The 12,902-nt window shown below is 44.2% G+C and overlaps 3 protein-coding genes across 3 annotated transcripts; 2 read left to right on the forward strand and 1 right to left on the reverse strand.

Annotated features, from left to right (window-relative positions):
• Nucleotides 1–242: 242 nt before the first annotated feature.
• N7495_004225 (ACT domain-containing protein) lies at nucleotides 243–671 on the forward strand (the record flags this gene model as incomplete). The annotated part of the gene is made up of 1 exon (XM_057206876.1): nucleotides 243–671. The coding sequence occupies one exon, from the start codon at nucleotides 243–245 to the stop codon at nucleotides 669–671; it is 429 nt and encodes a 142-aa protein (XP_057064556.1).
• A 480-nt stretch (nucleotides 672–1,151) lies between these two features.
• Nucleotides 1,152–3,458, reverse strand: N7495_004226 (putative chromatin remodeling complex subunit (Rsc9); the record flags this gene model as incomplete). The annotated part of the gene is made up of 1 exon (XM_057206877.1): nucleotides 1,152–3,458. One exon carries the CDS (start codon nucleotides 3,456–3,458, stop codon nucleotides 1,152–1,154), a length of 2,307 nt encoding a protein of 768 aa, XP_057064557.1.
• Nucleotides 3,459–5,629: 2,171 nt separating this feature from the next.
• Nucleotides 5,630–10,806, forward strand: N7495_004227 (Tetratricopeptide-like helical; the record flags this gene model as incomplete). Its single annotated transcript, XM_057206878.1, has 7 exons — nucleotides 5,630–5,965; nucleotides 6,140–6,289; nucleotides 6,369–7,473; nucleotides 7,538–7,835; nucleotides 7,887–8,592; nucleotides 8,651–10,033; nucleotides 10,087–10,806. The coding sequence occupies 7 exons, from the start codon at nucleotides 5,630–5,632 to the stop codon at nucleotides 10,804–10,806; spliced, it is 4,698 nt and encodes a 1,565-aa protein (XP_057064558.1).
• Nucleotides 10,807–12,902: the final 2,096 nt, after the last annotated feature.

Here is a 12,902-nt window from a genome sequence, read left to right on the forward strand (position 1 = left end):
TTTTCCTACATTAGTTCTATGTTTATTAGCTAGCAGAAACTTGTTATCTCATTTTACCTGATTTTATATACCCGTACTAATTATCATTTTTGGGTCAAGTGGGCCAAGGCTACATACAGTAGTAAATGGTACGCCCTATGAATGACACTCATAAAAGCTCATCTCTTTTCCAACCTCCCATTTCCACATTTCCACAATATCATCCTCACAAATTCTGAGTAATTCTATCGAAAATTGACAAAATGTCTTCCGGCGAACACAACCTCGCCGTCCTCCTAGCGACCATGAAACCAACTCTAGACCCAGAAGTCTACGTCTTCATAAACACCCAACAACCTCTGTCATCCCTTCCGCTAGAAACCATCAAACCGCAACTGATAGTCCAAGAGGCTGAGGGGACGACGATCGTGACAACAGAAGCTATAGCCGCAGCGCATTCCTTCGAAGAGGTCGTTTTCCCATGCCGGAAGATCTCGCTCACTATTCACTCCAGCCTTGAAGCGGTCGGGTTGATCGCTGCCATTACCAATCGGTTGAAGGATTACTCTATCAGTACGAATGTTGTTAGTGGGTTCTTCCATGATCATATCTATGTTCCAGCTGGGCGGGCAGATGATGCGATGCTGGTTTTGGAGAGGATTTCTGTGGAGGCGAACAAGAGCTCGGAGTAAGATGTTTGGAATGGACTTCGTAGAATACAAATACGTAAAATAATATTGAAATTTTTCTCAAATATTGACGCCGGAATTATGATAATCGCCAACCCTGTATCCCTGGGAATCAACTCCGCTAGAAATTAGAAACAGAAAGAGAATTGGCAAGGGGGGAATAAACAAAATAAAACGCCGCAGGGGAAGCCTTGCATTTCTTTCAACAGTTGTCCTTTCAACCATCTGTATGGCGTCCTTAAGTGCTATTTCCTGGATGCCACGATCCAGGTCCATGTATGCTTTGTTGGTACAGATTTTTTGGTAAGATTTTTGTCGCAAAGTTTGTTGGTATTCGTTGGTCAAATAAAGAGAGAAAAGTTGGGTAGGCATGGTATTAGTGATACAGATATCAATGCCTAAAAAAGAGAAGGAAAAATTGCGGAAGCTGAGTCGTTGTACAGAGAAGCTTCACCTTGAGATCATTATGTCATAAAAAAACGACTAATCTTTCTTCTCGATGATCATAATCAACTCGGTCAACTCCTTGCGCAAAGCACGGTTGCGGTCCCAGAGATCGATGATCTGGGAGCGTCGACCAACGAAGCATGCTGTTTTCCAAGACACGTTACCGAATCGTGGGGCAAGGCGGTCAGGAAGGTTCCTGGCGATATTTCGAAGAATCAGGGCTGCTTTGTATGCCACTCCAAACGGGTTGCCCTTCTCATCAACAGGCGTATCCATGTAGTACCACTTGCGAACAAGTCGCTCTTGCAAAACAAGACGCTTGGCGCTTGGGGGCTCTGCATTGGCAGGGCGATCTTCAGGCAAATGAGTCTGAATATGACCAGTGATCAAAGCAGTGTTGGTATTTGGGCTCCGGAATTGTGTGCACCGGTCCCATTGACAGGTATGAATGGGGTTTTCTGTCGCCTCCATTTTGAAATTGTTAGTTGTTTCGTCCAGTTCGAGGTTCAAGTGGTCTGCAAAGATGTGACGGCGAAGGTGAGCGGGGGATATAAAGGCCCGGTGACAAGTCTTGGACGGTTGGGAGTTATCCGCCCATTTGCAATAATCATAAGGAAAGCCTTGAAGGGAGTAGGTGGCAGCCAGAGGTCGAATTCCTTTGATAATGAATTTGGGTGCAGAGCCTGGTACGTTGATAACCTGGGCCTGGGCGTTTGTGAAGGTATTGCTAACGTTCTTGATAAACTCGGCAGCAGGCAAAATACCTCCTCGCTCGCCAAATCGGTTCTGATAGGCCTGCCACAGGGCGATCTGTGTAATTTCACAGTCTGCGTCTTCCACAAAGCAGCAGCGCATCCATTGCGAGCTACGCTCTGGCTCTGCCAGCTCCATCAGTTTTGTCATGAGCTCACTGGGCACTGGGGGGATCTCAGACGGGGGCGGAGCAACTTTCTCCTCCTGCAAAACAGTTTCAGACTTTCCTGGTCTCGCCTCATACATGAGAAGTGCGATCATGCGTGGCACAAAGATAGTTGGGAAGCTGAATACATCCATCATGGTCTCGATATTTTCGGGGCTCAGCGTATATTGATACCACAAGTCGAGTGTACCGCTCAGAATTTCTTTGTCGAGCTCCAAAAGGGTATGGTAATACATCTGCTGCAGATTTTCTTTGGAAAGACTTCCCACTGCTCGGTTTGCATCCACCTCGTTCATTTCAAGGGAGAAGTGTGTCAACGACCAGAGACCTCTAGAAATGTGGGCGCGATCGTTAGAGTGCATGCAGTTGACTAAGGATATCCAAAGCGGATCTTGAGGTTCGGTCCACATGAACTTGGTCACTTCTTCGGCAATGTCGAGGGCATCATTCTTGATTTCGTTAAAACGAGGATGCTTGGGTGTATTAATGAGCACAACTAAGAAGTCTCTAAGGAGGCCCTTTGCATAAGTTGCAACGTAAAATGCGTTCTCCTTAAGCAAAACCATGTTTCTCAACACCAAAGTCGCCTCTTTGATGTTACGGAAGAGGTGGTGGAACTCGTCCGTTTCGAGGGTATTAGCTGGAAGAGTCAAGGGAATTTGCTTGATCCTTTCGAGAAGATCTCGAGTGCCTTCCAGTGTGTTCAGCGAGTTCACTCGGTCCGTCACTTTGAATATTTTTGGATCATAAATCAATTCCCACTGAACTCCGGTGCAAAGAAAAGTGATTTCCATCGCTTTTTCCATGAGAGTCTCGGCAAGCAACGGGAAACCCTCAAATTTAAATTTATCCCACCTCTGATTTGAGATCTGCACAAGGTGGAACAGGGCAAAGTCAACTTCGTCAGGAATTTTGGATTGGAGACCATAGTGGGCTCGTTTGTAGATAACGTCGGCTAGAGTGCTTTCGTCAGTAAACGGTTCAGATGGGCTCAATTTGTGATACGTACTTCGGGGAACTTCTAGATACCGCAGAGCAAAGTGAGGATCATAAAAGTTAACAGGTTCCTTTGGTAATTTCGCTTGACGTTCATAACTGGCCGGTCGGTTTCCTGGAGTGTAAACGTCCTTAGTTGACATCGGGAGTTGTGTCTGTCCTTTACCGTCCCAGCTATCGACCGCAAAACTTGCGCTGTTTGGGTTAGCAGCGGGGTTCATGTTGATCTGAGGAGTGGGCTGCGCCTGTGGTGATTGGAAGTCTGAATTTTGATGGGAACGGCGGGCAGGGGTCGTGTCCGGAATGAAAGGTTGATTGACTCTTGGAGCCTGTCGCAATCCCTCTGGATCATAGTTAGCATTCAATTCTGCAAGGTTGAGGTCGATCTTACGTCTTAATGACGTTCTTTGTGGTGTGGACGCCGACATGGTGGTGAATTAAGAGCAACGAGTAGAATCAGAGCTGAATGTCCGCGATGAGTGCTTTCACGCCAAGGATTTTCCCTGGTAATCCCAGATGTCGAGGTCCTTCAAATCACGGTGCACAATTTATCACTCAGTGGATAGAATGTGTGAGAAGCTATTTTGAATAGCGGTCTAAGCTCTTAGAGCTTTTTCGGAAAGCAGATGACGGTTGTTAAGGCAAATCACAAGATAAGATTTCAAATGCCCAATCTGGGCAGCGTGATAGAGTAAAACAGGCCAAAAAGCCAGGAATGTGCGCCTATTCAGCCAACTGAAATTGGGTTTGCGATGGGATTTTGAGGCACAGGTAAGGATGCGCGACGACAAATACGAAGACGAGGTGGATATTGAAGGAGGGGACAGGGGGTGAGAGATTTGAGGGAGAGCTTTTTTAACTGTTGCGATCAAAGCAAAGGTGGGGGTAAAAACCAATTCGTGGGATGGAGATGAGAGGTGGGAGAGTAAAGCTAGAAAGGGTAGGTAGGTAGGGTAGAGCTTTGCGATCTAAAAGTCCGCGCTTTCTCCAGGCGCGTTCAGGAACAATAATAATCCTTGCCGATCAAATTCTCGCACTAGGCCATTTTAGGCTTTGGCGCCTCAGGCACTATACATACAATATTTATTTATTTCCAGAACATAGTTTGCGTCGTCTATCTCCTGAGCTCCTGTCACCGGTACTCTACTTTGCTGAGCCAAAATAGACTTCAAAATAAATGTGGAGTACCGGCGACGCGAGCTTTTTAATGCTTACTGAGTTTAATGCTTGTCGGGATTCAAAAGCAAGAGTAAAAAGATTTATCTCCGATAGGGGGAATCGAACCCCCGGCTGCCGTGTGAGAGACGGCGATGTTAGCCACTACACCATATCGGACGGATACGGAGAATTAAGCTATCAATTTTAGTCTGATGCCTTCCAGCTTAGTGTCATGAGTCTCTATAGCTCACTTGCACGATATGAAACCCAAGAAAGGTCGGGATCAGACTACACACACAGTCTAAGGGATGGACTAGAAAATTTTGAAAAGAGACATCGATAATTGATAAGCAAAATATAGAAAGCTATAAATGTAGTAAGATTCTTGCTGATTGCTCTGAAGCAAGAGTCAACGACGCAATACCGAATTTTGTCCTCTCAATTTGGTAGTAGTATTGGACTTAAAAAGTCAAGAAACTGATGAGTCTCAACAGAGGCTATGCTATCGACGCATTGAACAATCATTGAAATAAGGTGACGTAATATTAGATAGCGTCATTAGTTCTGAAATTTACAAAACGTGCCCATCTCAGGATCCCGGCCCAATTGGCAGCTGAGAACCTCAGATAAACATATTCGGATGACGGCGCGATGAACTATTTCAAATCCATGGAAGATAGAAGCATATATTCGAACATTATATGAACAAAGGGTTAGTTTTTCGGCATGATTTCATCGGCTTTACATCCTATTCTCTAATGCTATGGCACAGTGACGTCTGCTGGAGGAATATGATTCTGAAGAAGCCGCTCATGAGCGAATTCAAGAAGTGACTGGGTCTATCTGCTCACGAAAAGAAAGACGTACGTCTTACACTGTGCTCGTGGAGCAAATTTAATATGGACACTGTGAGAACTAACTCCTGTGATTTTCTTCTACTGATCAAACATACTGACCTCAACATTAATGATTCGCTACCGGGCCATGAGGAAGAAGCAAGCAAGATTTATGAGTGTCTGAATGAGGAAAACGCAAAGAACGAGAGGCAGAGCTCAGCCTACTCAAAAATTCAACTCACCCAGTATCTAAATGGATTAGAACAATGCTGTAAACTAGTTTTCCTTATTATGATAAGTTATGGAGTGAGAGGTAGATCAGAAGGGGAAAAATCAACAAACAAAACAAAACAAAAAAAGGAGGGAAATGAGCTGAAAAACACCCTCGGGTATATTGGCGTATACTAAAGTAGCGTATAAAAAAGCAATTATGCCCAGAAATCATAAATACCTAGCTCTAATTAGTTAGATATTGAATAATCAAAGTAAGCACTATTTCGTGCGGCGCGTAAGGAACTTCCCCTCTCAGCTGAGAATCCTCAACTTGCAAAGCATTTTACCCTTCAGACTCTCTATACTCCATATAACTTCAACTTCGATGCGAAATGGCTTCGTTTAGAGAAAAGAACTTAAATGCAGGCTCGAAGAGTGCTTTTCGAAAGTCAACACCCGAAGAAGCTCCGAAGACCAAAAGTGTCGCTGAAATATGGTCGGAGGCGATGGAGCAGATTAAAAAAGACTACAACCTCTCCTCCAAAGACTTTGAGAAATGGGATGGAAAGCTTGGTCAAGGAGAAACTGGCACTGAGAAAGCACAGGCGCTGTTCGCGAATTCGCGGCATCCACGTGATAAGAAGGATAAGGTGATGAAAACGGTCGGTAACTGCCTTGAATGGGTTCAAGATGGCCTTGGCTTTGTGAAAAACAACATCTCCGGGTCTGTATGTGGCGATATCCCAAAACTCTGCGAATCAAAGCTTACAAGAATCTCTTCGATCGGCGATATAGTACACTGTACCGGTTCAGATATTAACTGGTTCGATATCATACATGGTTAAAGTATATCGTTTTGATATCTGCGGAGTAATTTTTTCAGTCCTCTAACCTTGTTCTAGGCCGCCCAAAACGTCAGTGAAGATTTCGACCTGATAGAGTCGACTTTCGAGACTCTAGACAACGCACTTAAGGACATTAGAGATCTGCGGAAGTTCAAATCAGACAGCATTACCTTTCTTGAAAGACTGACTGCTATCTTCATTGCTATGGTAAACCTCTGTGCGTTGAGTGGAAAAGTATTTTCGACTAGTAGAAAAGGTGAGTGATATCAAGCAACTAATATCAAAGCCAGAGCTGAATTTTGCAGAACGTTGGTTCAAGTCACTATTGAGAGGAAGAGACCCAAACATCCAAGGCGCATGCGCAAATGTAGAAAAGGCGATTCAAGCGTTTCGTGATATAGTGCCACTTCAAACCCTAGGCCAAATCCAGACAATATCTGCGGCTATGCAGGATATGCCCGACCGATTCGTCGAGCAACTGCAAACAAAGCTAAAATACTCCGAGCTCCAGTCGCTTTGGGGCCGATCGCAAAATTCATTGGATTTGATAAAGGAGCATTTTAAGAAGAACAACCTCTTCAACTCCGATGTTGAAGCGCGAATAGAAGATCAGCTGAAGCTTGTGGACAAACAGTTTGTGGGCGGCACATTCTCGTGGATAGAGGACGATTCAACTTATAAAGCATGGGAATCAGGCCTCAAAGCTCCGTATCTCTTCGTTCTGGGGAGTGCCGGGTCTGGAAAAACATTTTTTGCTTGTCACTGTTACAAGTCAATCCAAAAGTATAGTTTGATGACTATTGAAAATAGCAAGGACAACTTCGAGAGGAGGACAGCCCCATTCGTTACTTATTTCCCGTTCAAGATTGGCAGGGAAGAGTCTCAGGAACTGGGAAATGTTCTTGCATACACTATCCTTCAAGTTGCGAAGCAAAACAAAAAACTCAGTGATTCCATCGCCAAAGACTTGCAAGCTTTTGAAAAAGGAAATGATGTCAATCCTGAGACAAGAAACAGGTTTCTTTGGCAAAACCTCCTAGTGACGAAGTTTGAGAAAATAACAGAGGCCCCAAGGGAGTTGCTCATTATTCTTGACGGAATTGAGGTGATGAAAGAGCCAGAATGTAAAATGATGCTGGACCTATTCCAAGAGTTGAGTCCAGAGAAATGCGGAGTTCGAGTATTGATGACAGGAACAGAAAGCGCCTTGATATCCAAAAAGGGATTTGGACTTTCAGGATGCCCGAAAATCACTTTGGGTGAAAAGATCAAAAAGGAAAATGATATTCGAAAAATTATGGACTTCCGAATCAGAAATTCAGAGAGACTGAGATCATACGATGAGCGGGTTTGGGACAAAGTAGAGCAGAAGCTGGTTAATAGCCCGAATCGTAAGGCCCCTACATCTATAAAGCAAATTCCTCAAATGATGGTGCTAATTCATTTCTAAAATAGCAATCTCCACGGTGAATATCACGATGACGGTGATGGAACAGGCTGATGATGAAAATCATGGTATGGAGATGATAAAGGAGTTGACGAAACCGAACGGGCTGTATGAAGCGATGATTCGCTCCGTACTCAATAAGAAAAGTGATAAGGAGCGTGAATTCTTCCGGTTCATCTTTGCTCTATGCACTTTCACCCAGCAATCATTGAGTATATATGTTCTACGAGAATTTGCAAAGCAAGAGCCGATGTTTCGGAATTCAGGCTTGGATGTGGCTGATCAGATTGAGAAATGCCTGTCAAAGTGAGTGCTTCATAAGGCCTTGTATATCAACCGAGTCACCTAACATTACAGCTTCTTGAACGTGACGAAAACATCCGATGATAAATCCGCCCCAGAACTGGGTCAAGGGGAAGACAAAAAAGACGACAAAGTTGCTATCAGCAAACGTCAGTTGGTCACTTTCCAACAGCCCTCTTTTGTTGAATATCTTGAGACCAACAGAAATGATCTGATACCAGAGCCTTTGAAATCAAAAGTGTCTTTCTTTGTGAAATTGACAAATTTACTTTGCGGGAAGGATGCTGAGAGTGCTGAACTCCGCGAAATCTTCCAAGGCTATGCTGCTCAATGGTTCATGAAACATCTGAAAGATATTGATGTTAAAAAAGCGGACCCTACAGATGGCCGTCAAGTTGTTGAAGCCCTTACTCGGGTATTCCACAACGACGGCGAAGTTTCTCGGATCTTTGAAGATCTTTTCAGTAATTCAGACGGCTATACCTATGAGTATGGGGATGACGTTTACAAAATATCGACCGAACCGGGATCAAGTGGTTTTGAGAATCTCAAAGTCCTTCGAGAATGGGCCAACAAGATGAATTTTCACGACGAAGAAGACCTCTCTTCTCAGGCAAAGAAATGGGTTAAATGTGTCATTCATGAGCCTCATAAGATACTAGAAAATTTGGCTCGGGGCCATTTTCAGAGATGGACGAAAACCAGGGTCTATGAAGATGCCAAAGTCCCTTACAATTTTCTTTGTCTTGCCCTCCAATTGGTATGCCCCACACCTAAACATTTCAACGCTTATATACAGCCTTAACAACCATATCTAGCGACATAGGACTTCAGACGACTTTGAAGAGGCTGGCTCTATGAAAATCAACTCCCTGTTGAAATATGCAATAGAGGAGAGGTTCATTCAGACACCGATTCAAATCGCTCGATGCCAAATCTCTGCAGCGTTGGTTTTGCATAATGGCTCTTGTGACGAAAAAGATAAAGAGCTCGCACGCAATATTTATCAAAAAATCCTCGAGCAGAAGTCAATATCAGGGCCAGAGAAGTTCTATTCGCATTTGGGACTCGCGGAGCACTTCTACGGAGGCAATCGAGAAGACGTTGGAGATAAGCGCTGGAATTCAGTCTCTGAGCATGCGAATGAAGCATTACGTGCCTGGTGGAACGAAAAAAGTGCCCTTGGCTCTGACTTGAATGAAGAAAGATGTATCAAAGCATATTTTCTTAATGCCTATGCATTAAATCGGCGCAAAAATGATGAGGAAGCAATCAAAACCTGCCATCGATGCCTCGACGAGGGCTTTCAATATAACTCTTTGATATCGGAGACTCTTTCCCTCCTTGTTGACATTCACTCCAAGAATAAGAGCTGGTACAAAATTATCAGTCTTATCTCGCAGCAGAAACCAGATATCCAAGCTGAGTTTCTCTGTCATCTTTTTGAATCGGAGAGCTCTGACAGAATTTATCTTCTGATGGAGGCGGCGGTGAAATCAAACAGAGTCGATTATCTCATTCGAATAGTCGAAGGAGTGCGCGAAAATAGTGAGGGAAAGGACGACAAGAAGCTCTTTTTTATGACATGGTTGCTTGCAAACATCTACCAGATCATAGCTAAGGTACCAAAAATGGCTGAGAATCTCCTCACGAGCGGTATTCCGCACAGCAACCAGTACAGTATAATCTATTCTTACGTCGTCTTCCCCAACCTCGTCACTATCTACCAGGAGTACTTTATGAATGCTTGCTCTGAAAAGGCCCAGTTAGCCTCGGTTAAATTATTGGAAAACGTTATAGGGACTTACGAGAAGAATATCCTCCAAGAAAGCAATAACCTTTCAATGGCTGAATTGGCACTTGCGAAGATGTACCTCAGTATAGGTAATACCCAGCAAGTTGAGGCTCACGTTAATCGCGCCTTTGAGATATGCATTATCGATTTGGAGGATTCCGTTGTCTCCAACGATCAAGGTGCTTTCCGTGCACTAGCCAAAGCGTTGGCATTCCTGGGGTTTAAAAAGGAAGCTCAGGTTGCGCTTTCGCTCATGTTTTCGCGGGTCGGAGGGGTTGATGATGATGCATCATCACCACTCGAGGAAATCAATCCGGCGATAACATCTCTTGACACGGATGACGATAAGGTGAATGACCTTGTAGAGAATGGGGAGATACTTGGCAAGATTGAGACTACCACGGCTGTTAGTATATCCTGATCCTGACTGAATCCTGCTATACATAACCAGCCTATTAGACTACCGATAAAGATGCCACAAAGCTGACCAATACGGTTTCGGATCAAGAGAGCAGCGATCATGATGTCACGCCGCTTGTAAGTGAGGATTCTACCCCTGAACAGAAAGCTAAGGATGAATCCACAAATTCTATCTCGGAAACAACCCATTCGCCATCCTCAGATTTTCATGAGACTAGAAGGGTTGCTGATTTCGATGAGCGGACTGGAGACCAACTTGAAAGACAGCCCGATGAGGGCTCCAAGGAACTCAAAAAGCTAAGTTTGACATTTTCTCAAGATTTGAACTTCCCCGAAGATTCGAACTTTGAAGAAAGTAAGATCGCTTGCGACGGTGTATGCGAGCCAAATTTCGACGTGTCATCATTCCAGCCTGAGGGTCCTAAACTTATGTACTGTCTGGATTGCATGAGCACAGACTTTTGCAAAGATTGCTACATGAAACAAATCAATTTCTTTGACAAGGGCGAAGATGGTTTCTGGTATAAATGCTGCTGGGCACGACACGAATACCTCCAAGCTCCCATTGATGGTTGGCTTGGAGTAAAGAAAGGATTTATTTATACGGAACAAAAAAACGATGAGGGAAAAGTTGAGATAAGGAAGGTTCAATTCGAAGATTGGTTAATGAGTGTCAAGTGCCGTTGGAAAAAGCGCATCAAAACTCCTGCCGTCTGGGATGAACTTCGAGCCTGGCAGCGTCCGCAAGCATTGTTTTGATCTCCTGCGTTAATTAGCCAGTATATTACGTGAATGGGTTAATCAGATCAACCTTTAAATTTACTTGTAATCATTATTGGAGTCAATTGTACTTGGCGTCATTATGGGCCTTAATTCATCGAACCCCGGCTGCCGTGAGAGAGACGGCGATGTTAGCCACACCATAGTTATCGGATATTAGATATTAGTCACGTAAGTTTAGTTCTATCCCTTTCGGCTTAGCGCCGTGAGTCTATAGCTCCCCGCGTGGTTCTATGAAATGCCCTCATTTCCCCTTCAACTTTTTTTTTGGAATTTTTCCCTTCCCATCTCTCTTTCACCCACATCTGAAGGCATTTTTGCTATTGATCAGGATCACCGAGCTCCGAATCCCCCTGCATCACCGGCGCGACTGGTCAGCTCCTCGGCGGTCCCCCGAGTTTTGAATTTGCCTCGTCTTGCCCCTCTTCTCCTCAGTTTTGGAATTTTCTCTCAACATGAGGTAGTGTTTTTCTTGGCTGGTGACGCCGACCTGTAGATCAGCCACTCACAAGTTACTTCGCCCACTTCGGCTCTACTTCTCTCTCTATCCTGCACTCATCACTTCTTCGTTTTCCTTTCGCATCCGCTCCCCATTGATTAATACCTATTGGCCTTTCAGCCTGTCTACAGTACCGTTTTCATTTCTCCAGATGCCGCTCGATCCAATGTCGACGTGGCTTTAGTTTTTCAGCTGCCTTGGCGTATATGCTTTCCCATGATCTATCTAGTCCTCTGCCGGCCTACAAAGCTATCCAGATCGGCCCATGCTGAACTTCTTGTCTCCTGTCATGTTTTGCCAACCATTGCAAGTCTTTTTTAAAACATTCATGGCTCCGCACCCCTCAAATCGCCTGCCTTGTCCCATATTACATCCCATAGCCCCCAGCATCGCACATCTATTCGTTCGCTCTCCCTGAATCGTTGGCGCCCCAATAGCGTCATCATCATCTCTTCGGTACTTATATCCAGTCAATGAATCTTCGGACGTACAGCGCAGTGATACGAGCCAATGGCAAAAATGCCACGTATTAATCTAAGATCCATCCGGTGCTGCATCATACGGCCAATATTAGCTTATGACGCGACCCTGCCACAGACACCAGGCGAATGGAATTTAGATTGGCGTCTAAAAGCGTGTGAGATTAGTAAGTATGGCAGGAAAATTTCTACTCGTTGGTGCATTGCGACCCGTCGTTTTGATCAATATTAGATTCATGGTCCAGACTACGAATCGGGAAATGACATTAATGATGCGGTTTTAAGCAGAATTCATCTAAAAACTAGTATGATATTTCAACGAAATATGCGCTTCGTGGGATATTGTTATACTTCCGAATACACATCAGGGGTCTGCTATTTTTCGCGATAACTAATAGCTTTGACGTTTAGAATGGTTGAAGCCACTGCGCTAGCTCCATCTCTATTATGGCTATCTGCGCCTTTGGCAAATTGTGAATACATGATAGATTTCTCCAGCCTCATGAAGAATGTTTTGTTTAGCAGAGTCAATCGCATTCAAAAACAGGCACAGTGGACTTTTCTCCGAAAGCACATCAATCGCCAGCTAAAAAGCAAAGTGCGATATATACTAAAGTCTTCACTTCAACAAACTCGATCTACTCAATCATATGAATAGTTCATTCAATATAGTGCATCTACCGTGCTTCCGAGGTGCCGTGGGACCAGAAGGTTGACATATGGAACATTAGAGTTCTAGTCTGCGTTTAACTCTGTATTAACTGTCACTTTCTCAATCTATATTTAAACATAGGATCTTTTATAACCAGGGCATTTGTTCTACGCTCTTCGAGCAAAAATAACTCTGATGAACATTGAGAAGCCGCCGCCCGAAGACATAGCGCAGCCCTAGCCTGATACCGGAGGCAATACTCCAATCCTTTCCTTCTATAAAGTATGTATCAGAATATGGAACAAAGCAGGCATGTGACTAAATCGTTACTTTATAATAGCTAGCAAAGCAAGAATGAAAACCAGACTTTACAACCACTTCAAAGACACAAGATATTATAGGGGCGTAAAGCGCTTCCTGCAATAGGTGTCAGAAGTGGGCGATA

This window comes from Penicillium taxi (assembly GCF_028828555.1).
Source record: "Penicillium taxi strain IBT 34144 chromosome Unknown utg000003l_segment0_segment0, whole genome shotgun sequence".
Taxonomy (NCBI): Eukaryota; Fungi; Ascomycota; class Eurotiomycetes; order Eurotiales; family Aspergillaceae; genus Penicillium; species Penicillium taxi.